This window comes from Rhineura floridana, chromosome 3 (genome assembly GCF_030035675.1).
Source record: "Rhineura floridana isolate rRhiFlo1 chromosome 3, rRhiFlo1.hap2, whole genome shotgun sequence".
NCBI lineage: Eukaryota > Metazoa > Chordata > Lepidosauria > Squamata > Rhineuridae > Rhineura > Rhineura floridana.
The window spans coordinates 3,264,680-3,280,409 of record NC_084482.1 but is presented as its reverse complement, the minus strand read 5'-3'; the positions used below and the strand labels follow the sequence as shown (position 1 = coordinate 3,280,409).

General features: G+C 44.8%; 1 protein-coding gene across 2 annotated transcripts in view; it reads left to right on the top strand.

Moving 5' to 3' along the window:
* The window catches only part of PALM3 (paralemmin 3), a 56,903-nt gene that overhangs the window by 15,129 nt on the left and 26,044 nt on the right, over positions 1 to 15,730 (top strand). For both annotated transcript variants that reach the window (XM_061613872.1, XM_061613871.1), the window contains exon 2: positions 9,627 to 9,678. In XM_061613872.1, the coding sequence (XP_061469856.1) occupies positions 9,627 to 9,678 (52 nt within the window). The remainder of the gene's footprint in view (positions 1 to 9,626; positions 9,679 to 15,730) is intronic.

Below are 15,730 nucleotides of genomic sequence, written 5' to 3'. Positions count from 1 at the left end.
CCTTTGCTAGTTAAGGAGACTGAACTGCTAAAAAATTATTTAAATTCTAAGCTGACCAACAGTGACCTGGTAACTGTCAATCATGCTTTGTAACTTGAAGGACGACTGCTGCAATGTGCTGTATGTGGCATACCCTTAAAAGACTGTTCTGAAGCTGCAGCTAGTGCACATTGTGGCTACTCACCACTTCCTTTTGCTGAGAACATGTAATTAATATTCTGTCAGCTGCACTGACTGCTTCATATCTTCTGGGCACGGGTCGAAGTGTTGATGGTTAGCCTTAAACACCTTTACAGCCTGGACCTTCCGTACCAGTGAGTGCCTTCTCACTTACAAACTCTCTAGCCCTTTGGGGAGGTGGTGGTGAAAGCCTGCTCAAGATTCCACCTGCTGCTAGCAGGACCCCTTGAGGTGCCACAAGAGTACAACTCACTTCCTAAGGTGGCCTGACAAGAGTCTGGCTTCATCTGCTTTCCGAGGGCAGGTAAAAGCTAATTTGTGTATGTTACTAGACATGTAACCAATGAATTAATTTTGTCCTTGGTGTATTTTTAGGAGATACCTGCATTTTACACATTGGACAGAAAAGCAGGATAAAAGTGTTAAATATAAATTTAAAAATAATAATGAGAATCTTCATTATTCACCACGGCGTGGTGTACCAGTTAGAGCGGGGTAACCAGATATGGTTGGACTCCAACTCCCATTAGCTCCAGCCACTATGCCTAATGGTCGAGGTGATGGAGTTGTAGTCCAGCAACAGACTGAAGGGCACCAGGTTCAAGTCTCCACTCTGCCAAAAAGCACACTCTATTTCTAAGGCCAGTCATTAGCCACAGCAGTGTTTTGAGAATAAAATGGGTGAAAGAAGAACCGTATATGGTGCCCTGAGTTCCTTAGGGTAAAGGTGGGTTACAAATGAACAGATATAGGACATGATTGAGCCATAGCAGTTTGAAGTTTTGTGAGGGAACTTAGCATGAGATTAAGACAGCAAACCTCTACCCGCTTAACTGGGGGGTAAGCGTCATTTAACTCGATGGGTCAACATTTTTGGAATTGCCTCTCTCATTGAAATCAACTTTGGCTGGATTGTGCTTAGCATTTTTTATTTCTTTTTATTCAATTTTCATACACACTTATATTAAGATGGGGGTGGGAGAAGATACCATGATCTTGAAAGTAGTTTTCCCAAGATGAGGCTCATCCATTGCACTCTGGGAATGCTGAGCCCTGCAATTTCACTAGGGTGAAAAACAATATAAGGGGAGAAGGGGAAAAGGAAAGGATGGGAGCAGAAAAGAAATCAGCTACCCAGTATTTATTATTCATTGACTGCCTAGATATTGTTTAATAATCAATAAAAATAAAATGCAACCTCATCATTTGATAGCATTCTAACAGTAAAGATATAAAAAGGAGCTCTGATGTATCTCATGGCTCGCACTGCCACGATGCAGAATGAAGCTACCGTTTCATATGACCAATAGCAACTTGTCAGTTATTAAATTGTTTTGTTTAGCTGAACTGGTGCTATGTGGATGATCTGGCTCACGTGCCAAAATACCTTGGGCCAAGCTAAAAACCCCAAAGAGGGGAGCAACTGCACAGGCTTTGAACCCTCTGTCGAATGTTGTGTAATGCCTGGGAGCAGGTTCAGCATAGGGGGATTTTGCCGCATAGGGTGGTGGGCAGAGCAAGGACATCCTGCTTGAACTGGGACGACTCTTCTGCCTGACCTTGCAAACGTCAGTGCAGAGAAATGGCATGTAAAAGGTAAAGGTGTCCCCGCACTTATAGTGCGAGTCGTTTCTGACTCTTAGGGTGACGTCTTGCGACGTTTACTAGGCAGACCGTATATATGGGGTGGGATTGCCAGTTCCTTCCCCGGCCTTTCTTTACCCCCCAGCATATGCCGGGTACTCATTTTACCGACCACGGATGGATGGAAGGCTGAGTGGACCTCGACCCCTTTTACTGGAGATTCGACTTCCTCCTTCCATTGGAATCGAACTCCCGCCCTGAGCAGAGCTTCGGCTGCGTTGCCGCCGCTTACCACTCTGCGCCATGGAGGATCTCTGCGCCACGAAGGCATGAGATGTCACTTTTAATTGTGCCATCCCAGATCATTGCTGAGCCCACTGGTGTAGTTGAATAATGCTGCAGGCGTGGAAGGTGCTTGGAGTCCCCAAAGAGAGCTCAAGCCACATGACAGCACATTCACTTTTCCCCTAGTTTGGATGCCTGATTCTGACAGTGGGCAGAAAATCGCAGCTACCCCCATTGGCTGTCTTACCCTTCCGCATAGTAACCTTTGGAATTACTCTTGGGAACTGCAAGCCTCCCTTTCTCCTGAAGTGGCACTTTGTGACGTTTGTATGGTTTGGAATATTAACCTGATAGCTGCGGGAGGCCCCTGGGAAGCAGCCAAAGAGCAAGGTAGCCGCTTCAGGCAATGGCTATTTAGCAGAGGCTAGCCTCTCCTAAATGATATCCAGTTAGAGGTTAATGGGTGTGAATTAAATTGGGTGAATGTACTTTTGCAGCTAGGCTAAGCTCTGTGCAAGTCATAGGATTAGGCAATTCATTTACCCTTCAAATGGGCATTAGCTCAGGGTCATATAAAGAGATGCTGATGCGACAGTTCTGGAAATCACCATGGCTTGGTGATTTCACGGGGAGCACACCCATATGGGATCACTGGCACAAATACGTCTCTGCCCCCATGCAAAGTATTGGGTACTCATTGAATACCCAAGAACAGCATATAAGTCACAGTGAGAACAGGGTATAACTCAACTGGGCATAGTGAAACTTTATTTGTGTGTATGTGTGAGGCTCCCTGGTGTGTTTGAAACCTTTTTGTGTGTTGCTTGTATACAACCCCCTCTCCCTTCCTCTTATTTTCCCGGGCTTGTAAATGTATATTTTGTACCAGTAGACTTCCATCTTGTCACCTCAGCTCTTCATTTGCCCGTGTGTGTGTTCACTTTCAGTATGTAAATTTATGAATGTCAGTTTTATTTCTGGATATTGTTATGTGTTTGCACACATGCGTTCACATGCACCAACAATGTCTGTGTTCTTGCACAGCTGTCCCTCTCATTACAATCTTGCATGGGAGATCTTCCTATTGGATTGTGCCCCTTTCAGATCAGATCTGCTTGCTTCTCACTCTGCTGTCCATAATGATGCCCCAAATTTGAGGTGGCTACCTTCATTTGCCTCATGGTAAGCCTTAAATTGTGCATGTATGTTCAAATCATACATTTTCTCAGGAAAATACAAGAAATTGTTGATAGATATTTTGCATAAAAACATGGCTATTTCAACATGTCATTCACAGCAATTGAAACAAAGTTAGGCACATAAATTTTGTTCTTGGTATTTGTATTGAATACATTTGCTCTTCACTTCTGAGCAGTGAGAAGGTCCAGGGACAGTGCTATGTCATATAAGCAATCAGAGCAGAACATTTTGGAAGCAAACAGCTATCTCTATAGCAGGTAACAGCTAACTGAAGCAAGCCCTCAAGGAAAGCAACTTCATCCCATGGAAGTTGCAGCTTTTTCAAGCTCCTAGCTGTCTGATTCTTTCAAAATTCAAACTGCAAATGGGTTCCAAGCTGTTTTTCTACTCCCTCCCCCTAACTAGAGGGTATCACCTCTCACACTTTAACAGGTTTTGGCAGTGGGGGCTGGTGGCTCCATGTCAGTGGGGCAGTGGAATCCACTCTGAGTTCTAGTCTGAACTTTCAAGGAGCTGTCCATGGTGCTAGCCTTGTTTGGACTAAAACCCGGACCGGATTTCATTGCCCCGCTGACATGGCGCCACCAGCCATCACTGCAAGTGTGTCATTTCGCAGGTATGTCAAGACTCAAGAAAATGGAAATGGACTGCCTTCAAGTCGATCCCGACTTATGGCTTCCCTATGAATAGGGTTTTCATGGTAAGCGGTATTCAGAGGGGGTTTCCCATTGCCTCCCTCTGAGGCTAGTCCTCCCCAGCTGGCTAGGGCCTGCTCAGCTTGCCACAGCTGCACAAGCCAGCCCCTTCCTTGTCTGCAACTGCCAGCTGGGGGGCAACTGGGCTCCTTGGGACTATGCAGCTTGCCCACGGCTGCACAGGTGGCAGGGCACATAACCCCTGAGCCACTCACTGTGGGGTGATCTTTAGCTGGCCCTTGACACCCAGGAGACACGAGCGTGGATTTGTACTCACAGACTCTGGACTCCCAGCCAGGCTCTCCTCCCCACTGTGCTATACCAGCTGTTCAAGACTCAAGAGGGATCCTCAACTATCAGGGTCACATCTGCTGTAATTTGTTCTGTTTGAAGAAGCATCCACTAATTATCCTGGATAATTAGCCAGCCATCAGCCTAACCTAGGTTAGTCAGCCAGTATCCATAACAGTATTATGGCCTGGGGGAGAGGGAGGGGGAGGGGGAGAGACGCTATAGTTCAGGGATTTGGTCTCAGTAAACAGGCCACCTTAGGGGGCCTGGGAGAATCACCCCCTCCTTCCAGAATTTAAATGAGAAAAAGACTGATGTGGGAATCCTGCTCCCTTTGATCTTTCCAGATAGGTTCCAAAGCCACTAGCTTTCATTGTCCTTGGAATTTTCTGTTGTCCAGGTTACAAAATCAACATCCAAAGTATTTGCTGGTTACACCATTCCTTTGTGGCTGGTGAAGCAAGACGTGAGTAATCCCTTGTCCTGATCAATGATTGTCCTCATTTTGCAAATAAGATACATCTTTGCACAGGGAGTTCAGAGCCAGTGGCATCCTCGTCTCAGGTAAGCTCATGGCTAGGCCGTAGATATTTGTGGGGTTGGGAGGTAAAAGGTGTCAATTTGCTCAGCTTCATCAGAGTCCATCTACATCAGGGATGGCAAACCTGTGCCCCTCAGATGTTACTGGTCTACAACTCTCATAATCCCTGACTATAAGTGGCACTGACTGGAGCTGTTGGGAGTTGGAGTCCAACAAAATCTGGATGGCCACAGGGTAGCTGCTGCTGATCTACATACACAAGTCTGATAATGAAATGGAAAAGCCCTTCCCCATTTTGCCCTGCCTCTTGAACTACTAGCTCCTGCCACCTGGGCCTGTTCAATCCTTTCATCCATCCTGGCCACTTCTGTTTGGATCCTACAGGAGTCCTGCTCTTCACTGATTGTCATGAAGGGCTAATGGGAATTCACTCGACCATATAAACCCTCAGAATTTGTCCTAGCACCTGAGAAAGGGGTACTTTGTCTCTTGAATAAAGACTAATGTAAAATGGCAAATGCAATTCACTGTAAATAAGTTAAAGTTATGCATATTGGAGCAACAAATCTTTATTTCACATATATACTCATGGGGTCTGAACTGGCTGTGACTGACCAGGAATGAGACCTTGGGGTCATAGTGGCCAGCTCAGTTAAGATGTTGATCCACTGTGTGTCAGCTGTGAAAAAGGCAAATTCCATGCTAGGGATCATTAGGAAAGGCATTGTAAATAAAACTGCTGATATCATAATGCAATTATACAAATCTATGGTGAAGATGTTGATGCTTCGGCATTTGCCTCACTGGGGATCTCATAGAGGGACTTAGTAGGTTGAAAATGGAACCTATGCTGGTCGTTCTGCTCTGATTTATTTATTTTATATAGTTTTAAGTTAAGAATATGAAACAAAGGGTTATATACACCTTACTGACTGTATGTTCTATGAACTCTTCTGGTTCTTATTGTTATTGTTGTATTGCAAAATGAAAAATAAAAGGTTTTTAAAAACTTGAATGGCTTTAAAAAGAGGATTAGACCGATTCAGGGAAGATAAGGCTATTGACGGCTACTAGCCATGATGGCTATGCTCTGCCTCCATAGGTGGAGGCAATATGCTTCCAAATACCAGTTGCTGGAAATCACAGGAGGGGAGAGTGATCTTGCACTCAGGTCCTGCTTGCAAGCTTCCCATTGGCCATTGGTTGGTCCTTGTGAAAACAGGATGCTGGACTAGATGAGCCATTGGCTTGATCCAGTAGGCTGTTCTTATGTTCTTGCGTTATTTAAACTGTAACTCTTCACTCACTGTTTACAGAAAGTCATACTACATTGTTTTCAGATTATTGCAGTGCAGTGTTTCTGTGCTGTCTGTCCTTCCATGCTTTTTCAGACCTGATTTTTTGCTTTTGTGTGTGTATACAATAAGATGCAATTTCAGCATCAGCCTGTCCAGTGTAGAAGACAGAGTACTATTGAAGTTTTTCAGAGCCTCTGTGTCTTTACTTAAAAGCTTCCTGTTCCAGATCTAGAAGTAACTAGAGCATGGATAACTTGTCATACATGGTTTGTTTGAGGTTTTTGCAGCCCACCCTTCATTCAAGGGCTTGAGGGGCCAGACAATAACATTTAAATCATAATTAAAAATTAAAATGTAAAACTCAATCAAACATCATAAAGCTAATTAACAATCACATATGAAACAGACAGCAGAAGCAAAAATAAAATATCAGCATGCACTTCATCTCTCCCCAAAATCCCGAGTTCAACTACCAAGAGGGGTTTCTCTGCAGACTTTAACAAACAGGCAGGCTGATATGGGAAGAAGCATCTTTTCAGCTGTTTAGGGTCTAAATAGTTTACAACTTTATATGCCATCATAATCATTGAACCAGGCCCACTATACTATTAGAAGCCAATGTAACTATTTCAAAATTGATGCTATATGCGAACAACCAGAAACACCTGTAAGTACAGGCGGGCCCTGCTTATATGGCAGGTTCTGTTCCGGACTGCCGCCGAAAAGCGGAACCCATTGAAAATAATGGTGCACATTGCGCGAAAATGATGTAAAAATGGGGTGTGACGAAAAAACCGCCGTAAAAGCGGAACAAGCGCCTTAAAGTGGGAACTTTCCGGAATTGAAAGCCGCTGCATTAGCGCAACTCCGAAAGGCGAAACGCCGTAAAGCGGGGCCTGCCTGTACCCTGGACAGTGCATTCTGCACAACCGGTAACTTCTTGACCATTTTTAAGGACAGCACCAGGTGGAGTACATTACAACAGTCCAAAATGGAGATTATCAGAGCATGGATAACTGTAACTAGACTATCCCAATCCAGAAAAGGCCATAGCTGGTGAACCAGCTGAAGTTGGGCTTAGGTACTCCAGTCCACCAAAATCACATGGGCTTCTAATTACAAAGTTAGCTCCAAGGGTACCCCCAAACTACAGTCCTGCTTCATCATCAAGAACAGGGTGTTCCTTCATATTCTGAATCTGAGAACCACCCAGCCACAGTACCTCCATTTTGTCAGGATTGAGCTTTTATTTAATGGCCTACTATAGCCCACTATCAGCCCTTTCACTGCCTCTCCTGATTCACATGTAAACAGAGAGATACAGTTGGGTGTCATCAGCATATTGATTAAACTTTGCTGCACATCGCCTGACAATGGCTCCCAACAGCTTCACATAGATGTTAAATAGCACATGAGACAAGACTGAACTCTTTGAGACACTGCAGGCCATTTCTCATGGGGTGGGCAAAAGTTGTTGGAGCTGCTCCCAAAGATAGGAATGGAACCAGTGCAAAGCAGTGCCCATTGACATCCAGTCGCTGAAGGAGCTCTAGGAAGAGATCATGGTCAGTGATACTGAATGCCACTGAGAGGTCAAGGAGAATTAATAGGATTGTAGTCCCCCTATCTCTTTCCTGACAAAGGTCATAAATCAGGGGTAAACAAGGCAGTTTCAGTGCCAAAACTGGGTCTGAAGCTGGATTGAAAAGGGTCCAGATAATCCATTTCCTCCAAGCAAGTCTGAAGCTGAACTTTCACCACCTTCTTGAGCACCTTGCCCCAAAAGGGGACATTTGCAACTGGCCCATAGTTACCTAAACTTCTGGGTACAGGGAGATCCTCTTAAGGAAAGGGTGCAGCATTGCCTCTCAAGGCTGCTGGCACTCCCCTCTCCTCTGAGACATTAACCACTCTCTAAATTCACCCAGTCAGTCCCTTCTGTCTAGCTTTTATTAGCCAAGAAGGGTAAGTTTTGAGAAAACATGTAGGCTGAACTCCTTCTAGCAGCTTATCCACTTCCTCGGTCCACAACAGTTGAAACTGGTCCAAGAAAACCCGATTAGACAAAGTTCTGGACACATCCACAGGATCAGACCTAACTAATATCTAGTTCCTTAGGGATCCAAGTGATTTTATCCTTGAAGTACCTAGCAGGTTTTGTCACACTAGGCCTCTGGCGGCTCCAACACCACCTCACTCTACACTGTCACCATACTGAGATGCTCTGCTGAATGGCTGCTTTAGGATGTAATGGTGGCAGAGAAATAATGCTTCTTTGTTGCCACCACATGGTAGGCATGATAACGTGTTCTTGCCAGTGTTCAATCGGACTTGCCTCAGGATTTCCACCACTGGCGCTCTAGCTGCCATTGCCTGCAACTCCTCAGAATACTAGGGACCTCTGTGGGCTCCACAGTGAGTGATCTTGTTGCGATATCATAATGAGGCCAGGTCTATGGCAGGAGCATTGGCCATATCAGCTGGAAAATCCCCCCAGGCATTCAGAAATCCATCAGATGCCATAATTCTCTGGTGGCTGGCCATCTTAATGAGTCCCTTCCTGGAGGGAGACAATGCCACCAACAATTCAAGGCTGTGAGCACATTTTAGTCGCCTACAGCAAAGCATTTCCATTGGCCACACCTGGAGAGGGAATGGGTTGAGCTGCCGATCAGTTGCAAAATCTTTGAAGTGAATTTTTTAAAAATGCACTCAAGCTAATCCCAGAAATGCACTGGAACCAGCCGAACAGTAAGTGTGTCTCTACCCCAAATCTCACCAGGCAAATCTCAGCAGGCAGTGATCTGTCCATGAGAACGAGCTCACCAGAGCATGGATAACTGTAGCTAGACTATCCCACAAGTCTACCCCATAACGAATCCACCCTTCCCACTCTGTTGCAAAGACCCAATCCATGGGTTGCATGGCTAAGCATGTGTGTGGAATTCTGCATACAGCAGCTTTCCAAAAGCCACTGCAATGTCCTGGAAAAGGCATGCTTGCTGTGGCAGCCAGAAAGCCGACTTTGCGCAGCATTCTAAGTACATAATTGGCCATTACTCCAGTGCCTGAGCCTAAGAGTATCCCTGTGGATTTGGTAATTCACAGCCATGTTAGAAGTACCAGCGTGACTTGGCCCTGAGTACCTTTTGGAGGTGTGCCTTTAAACAAACAAGTGGTTTGGAACATTAAAGCAACTGTTATATAAGCTGCTTTAGCTGAATTGCATTGAGATTTTTGCCTTCAGTGTTGGCTGCCATAGCAAATAGACAAAATCATAGACCAGACGATGGAGGAAGCCAGAGAAGAGGATCCTGTCAGCAAACCTCCTTCTCCCACCATGTCTGGGCTTGCTACTGAATGCCATGAATGCAGTGACCAGATGTTAGATGGGGGGAGGAGGTCTGTTTGTGTGCAGGGATCAGAGCAAGTAAGAATGTGAGACGGAAGTTGGGGGAGGAGGGAGAGAGAAGGAGAGAAGGTGAGTGCTGGCATCTAACTGGCATCCAATGTCCTCTGGACGCTTCCCAAGAGTCTCTGTTTGTCTTTCAGAGGGAAAATGGCAGAGAGCTCCCTGTTTGCACAGCGCCTGCAAGCCCTGACAGTAAGTATTCTCCCTTCCCCCACTTGTGCAGAATTCTCAGCCAACATCCTACCTCTGTCCCCCTTGAAAAACCCCATCCCAAAATTGAGTGGGGGTGGGAGAAGAGGTGGGAAGGCACAGTGGCCAGATCAGGATTTCCAAACAACTGAGTTCTTCTAATAATAACATGACTAGGGTGGGGCAATAGGGACAGCTGCACCAGGCACAACATGGGCAGAGGTGCAGCAGATGGGCCTAAAACCTCAGGCAACTTACTTACAATCCTCAAAGTAGCATTCCATTATGTAACGCTTTATTTTTCCCCCCGTTTGGAATTAGGCATCTTTTAAAGGCTGTTTTATGAATAGCCAGACATGAGCTTCCGGGGAGGCTTACTGAGGGCAACAGGGCAGGCCCAGTAGCACCTTGTCAGCTTCTCTTTTTGCTATATATACCCTAACAATGGCTGTGTATGCACCATACATGAAAAGCACATGGCTTCTCCCCCCCCCAAAAAAACCCCTGGCAACTGTAGCTTGTTAAGGGTGCTGGATATTGTAGCTCTGTGAGGGGTAAACTACAGTCCTTAGCATTCTTGGGGGGGACAGTAGTCATGTGCTTTACGTGTATGGTATGTATGCAGTCTCTCAGCTGACTCCCTTTAAAGGTGCAAGCAGCAGGAGCACTCTATCTGAACAATGGAAAACTGGCCATTTGAACCGCTGCACCATTAATGATATACAGATAATGACCGTGTCTTTTTTTTATTCCAGTTTTTCCCAGTCACTCACCAAAAGAGCCAACTTTCTGATTATACTTTAACTTCTTTATAATGATATATAACTCTCAGGAGGTAGCGTAGTCCTGTTGAATTTATATGGTCCCTGAACTCATGGGGAAGGAGAAGCAAAATGAGGAGTCTGTCCCAGTGATGGAAATGACAAGTTATGGCACTGTTTCTGTGGTTGCTCTATTAGATTTGTAGGATTCAAAAGTTTTATTTTTTCTGTGAAGCTGCAAGGTTTTGAAATAGGGATGATTCCTTTGACTCGCCCATAACTCATTGATGAGGCCTAAGAGGACTTCTTTAACACTTTGGGGTTTTTTCTAGCCTGGCACTCCAAGCAGTTCTTGGGGTGGTGTTGTGCTAGTGCTACAATCAGTGCTGGGCAGGTGGGTCTAGCCACCCATTACATTTATCTCAGTGTCCCAGAGTGACACTAAGTCAGATGCATTGTGGGAAATTGAAAGGGTGGCATCACATTCCATGAGATGATGGAATTCTGAGATGGAAAACTGGACTGTATAATTTTAGATTGCAGGTGGGCAATGCCAATCATTCTCCCACTCCCTGCAAGTGAAAAACTAGCACATCAGGGAGAAATGTTGTTGTGATAGCTTTCCCCTTGCAGGGTTGTTTGTTTTTACATAGGGGAAGCATTGAAAACTGTAATTCCCTCCCATCTTTAATGTGAAGTTAGTATTTAGTTGTTTCTATAAGTTTGTATCTGTGCAGTGCCATCAGTGTGCATGGCACTTTGTAAAGAAGAAGAGGACAGGGCCCTGCCCCTTACAGTCAAAGACTTAACTCAGGGGAAATAACAGAGGAAGGAGAGGGAGGGGTAAAATGAAAGCATTATGTGGATGTTTAGTTGTACATGCCTAGGCATAGTTACAGGCTGAGTTCTGAAGGGCATGGGAACTAGGGGGTTGTATCAAAAGCTTCATATAAAAAGTGGGTTTTGAGGAGAATGTGAATGAATTAGTACAGTCATCCTCAGGTTACTGCCACTTCATTCTCAGCTCAGTCTGCAGTGTATGTAGGACAGGCCTCAGTCACTCCTATATTTGAAAATACTTGATGGAATGGTTAGTGGGTGACCAGAACTGTGGTAGTAGCGTGCTTTAGGCCTTTAGTCAAACTATTGGGCTCAGCATGTGGTCTTCCCAGAGGCATCTGGATGGCCGCTATGAGAACAGAATGCTGAACTAGGTGGTCCACTGATCTGATCCAACAAGATTCTTCTTGTGTAATTAAACTAGACACTCCTGTAAATGCTGTTTGAATCCCATGCTTGGGACTTTTTTTTCTTTATGAAAAGCAAGGGGTGGGCGGGATCTGGATCAAGAGCACGGCATGGAGAAGGTTTTTTTTTCACCTTTCCCCCCAGGCCTTTTACCTGCTGAACATCACCCTCTTGAAGCTGTGTGCCCCCAAAGCTGCTATTTGTAAACAGCAGCTTTGGAAGGGGTGGGTTTTCAGCAGGAAAATGGCACAGTGTGGCACAGTTAACCCCTTTCTCCATGCTGTGGTTGCAATCCACAGCATGGGGCATTGCTGTTGTTTGTAAAAGAAAAGACATAGGGAGTCCCAAGAGTGGGATTCAAACATGCCATTAAAGTGATGTTTAGTTTGGCCCTAAGATGAGTATTAGCTAAGATCTGAGGTGATCCCAGTTCAAATTTCACTTCAGACTTTAATTCTGGATAGTTTGTTTTCTCTTAGACATCAGTCTCTGCTCTGTAGTATGAGGATAACAGCAGTGGCCTCCCTGGATTGATGTGAAGATTATTGAAATAATGTATGTGAAGTATCTTTCTCATCCCATTTATAAAAATGTCACTGCAGGCAGTTCTGCCATGCCACAGAGGCAACCATTTCAGTAGCTGTTTACAAGCCTATGGGTTGGATCCAGTGCTGTAGCTCTGCTCACACAACAGACTTCCTTCCATACAATGTGGAATATCATCTTCCTCTCCCGTACCATTTAGCCCCCACACACCCTCAAAAACAACTCTGAAGGGCTGGGGACTCACTGGAGCAGATGTTGGGAATGCATGGAGGGGAGAGGAAACAGAAGTCATTTGTGCAAGTGTAACTGCTTGAGCAGCAGCATTGGATGCAACCCTAAGTGCCCCTGCAGGGAAGGAAGCAGCCATGTGTCTCCTTCCATTTACTATTAAAAATATGACTTTGCAGGGATTAACTTTTTATGGAGTCATCCTTTCCAATCCTGCACATGCCTTTAACTGGGAGAGGCCCTGCATTTCTATTTAAATGACAGTAATTGCTTCTGAATCTTGCATCTCTAACATAACATATGCAAAGTTTATGCAAACCTAAACCTTCCTTTGTACCCCCTTTCTTTTCAATAAGTGGCCAGCCTAGTGTGGGTGCATGTTTTTTTCTTTAGGTTTGGGCTAAATCCAGGCTGTTTGCCCTCCTCCATGGTAAGCACTGAGCAAGCCTGGTGTAACCTGAGATCCCTTTCCTTTGCTCATCCTGTCTTGAAACAAATGAATTATTCAGCAGGCAATAGCTCCAACCTGAACCAAACAGTTCTGGAGCCCTGCCCAGACTGGGAGAAACAGAGACTGGGCTGGAGCCGGTGCCCGGGATGCAGCCGGGGTTGCCCTTTTTGCAGCCACATGCACACATCCAGATGGAGATGTTGTCATGAATGGTGCATGCCAGCAAGCGTAGTAAACAGTTATGACTTGTGAGAAATGTTTTAGCAGCTGAGATGTTTCTGTGCAGGGAGGGAAATGGGGGGGAGATGAGGCTGCAAATAGCATTAGAGCCTAGAATATGTGAATAGCTGCAGACACATCTATGACCTTGTGTGTGTGGCAGGATGACTGTGTGCATGTACACACACTGGCTTTGTAAACAGCAAGCACACATTTGTGTACAGTGTAGCCTCCAGATAGGCACTCATCCAACACCACATCAGAGCCTACACCTACTTTGTACTCAGCATTAATTAATCCGATGTAACTCCCACTCCTTATATTCATATGCTCAATCGCCAATGAAGATTAGGGCCCTGACTGCACTATACATTTAAAGCAGTCATGGCTTCCCCCAAAGCATCCTGGGAACTGTCGTTTGTTAAGGGTGCTGAGAGATGTTAGGAGGCCCCTATTCCCCTCTCAGAGCTACAGTTCTGAGCGGTTTCATAATCAATCCCTCAGGGAACTCTGAGAATTGTACCTCTGTGAGGCGAATAGAGGTCTCCAAACAACTCTCAACACCCTTAATAAACCACAGTTCCCAGGATGCTTTGAGAGAAGCCATAACTATTTAAAGTGGCATGATACTATTTTGAACTTGCCCTAGAGCCCTTATTTCACCCATAATTCCTATTAGTCTCCTAAAGGCTCATCATGCATCATGCTGTAAGAACATAAGAACATAAGAAGAGCCTGCTGGATCAGGCCAGTGGCCCATCTAGTCCAGCATCCTGTTCTCACAGTGGCCAACCAGGTGCCTGGGGGAAGCCCGCAAGCAGAACCCGAGTGCAAGAACACTCTCCCCTCCTGAGGCTTCCGGCAACTGGTTTTCAGAAGCATGCTGCCTCTGACTAGGGTGGCAGAGCACAGCCATCACGGCTAGTAGCCATTGATAGCCCTGTCCTCCATGAATTTGTCTAATCTTCTTTCAAAGCCATCCAAGCTGGTGGCCATTACTGCATCTTGTGGGAGCAAATTCCATAGTTTAACTATGCGCTGAGTAAAGAAGTACTTCCTTTTGTCTGTCCTGAATCTTCCAACATTCAGCTTCTTTGAATGTCCACGAGTTCTAGTATTATGAGAGAGGGAGAAGAACTTTTCTCTATCCACTTTCTGAATGCCATGCATAATTTTATACACTTCTATCATGTCTCCTCTGACCCGCCTTTTCTCTAAACTAAAAAGCCCCAAATGCTGCAACCTTTCCTCGTAAGGGAGTCTCTCCATCCCCTTGATCATTCTGGTTGCCCTCTTCTGAACCTTTTCCAACTCTATAATATCCTTTTTGAGATGAGGCGACCAGAACTGTACACAGTATTCCAAATGCGGCCGCACCATAGATTTATACAACGGCATTATGATATCGGCTGTTTTATTTTCAATACCTTTCCTAATTATCGCTAGCATGGAATTTGCCTTTTTCACAGCTGCTGCACACTGGGTCGACATTTTCATCGTGCTGTCCACTACAACCCCGAGGTCTCTCTCCTGGTCGGTCACCGCCAGTTCAGACCCCATGAGCGTATATGTGAAATTAAGATTTTTTGCTCCAATATGCATAATTTTACACTTGTTTATATTGAATTGCATTTGCCATTTTTCCGCCCATTCACTCAGTTTGGAGAGGTCTTTTTGGAGCTCTTCGCAATCCCTTTTTGTTTTAACAACCCTGAACAATTTAGTGTCGTCAGCAAACTTGGCCACTTCACTGCTCATTCCTAATTCTAGGTCGTTAATGAACAAGTTGAAAAGTACAGGTCCCAATACCGATCCTTGAGGGACTCCACTTTCTACAGCCCTCCATTGGGAGAACTGTCCGTTGATTCCTACTCTCTGCTTTCTGCTTCTTAACCAATTCCTTATCCACAAGAGGACCTCTCCTCTTATTCCATGACTGCTAAGCTTCCTCAGAAGCCTTTGGTGAGGTACCTTGTCAAACGCTTTTTGAAAGTCTACACTATGTCCACTGGATCACCTCTATCTATATGCTTGTTGACACTCTCAAAGAATTCTAATAGGTTACTGAGACAGGACTTTCCCTTGCAGAAGCCATGCTGGCTCTGCTTCAGCATATGTACATATGTATAGGAGTCTGCTGACATATACAGATGTTTGTGTGGTTGGCTGTACACATCTTGATTTTAAAAGTTAACACAGGGACTGGAACTCTTCAAAAATGCAGACTACAAATCACTTTGTACTTGTGTTGTATGTATCTGGTTATGATTGTCTGCAGTATTTTAATTAAATTCTTTGAGATTAATGCAGGCTGGTACAAAAAAGTAATTGGCTATTTTAAAAAAAGATTTAGACCCACACAATTTGTATCTGCCTTTAACATAATCAAATTAATGGTAATAACAATATTATTTGAAGTAATGTAAACCAACCTTCCCCAACCTGGTGCCTTCCTGAGGTTTTGAACTATGATTTCCATTATGGTTGGGGAAGGCTGATATCAACAAGCAGACCATATGTAACTCCAGTGCTTGTTTATGAAAACAAATGTTTTAACAAAGTGCAAATAGTAGCAAAAAATCTGTTCTAATTTTGAATCTTT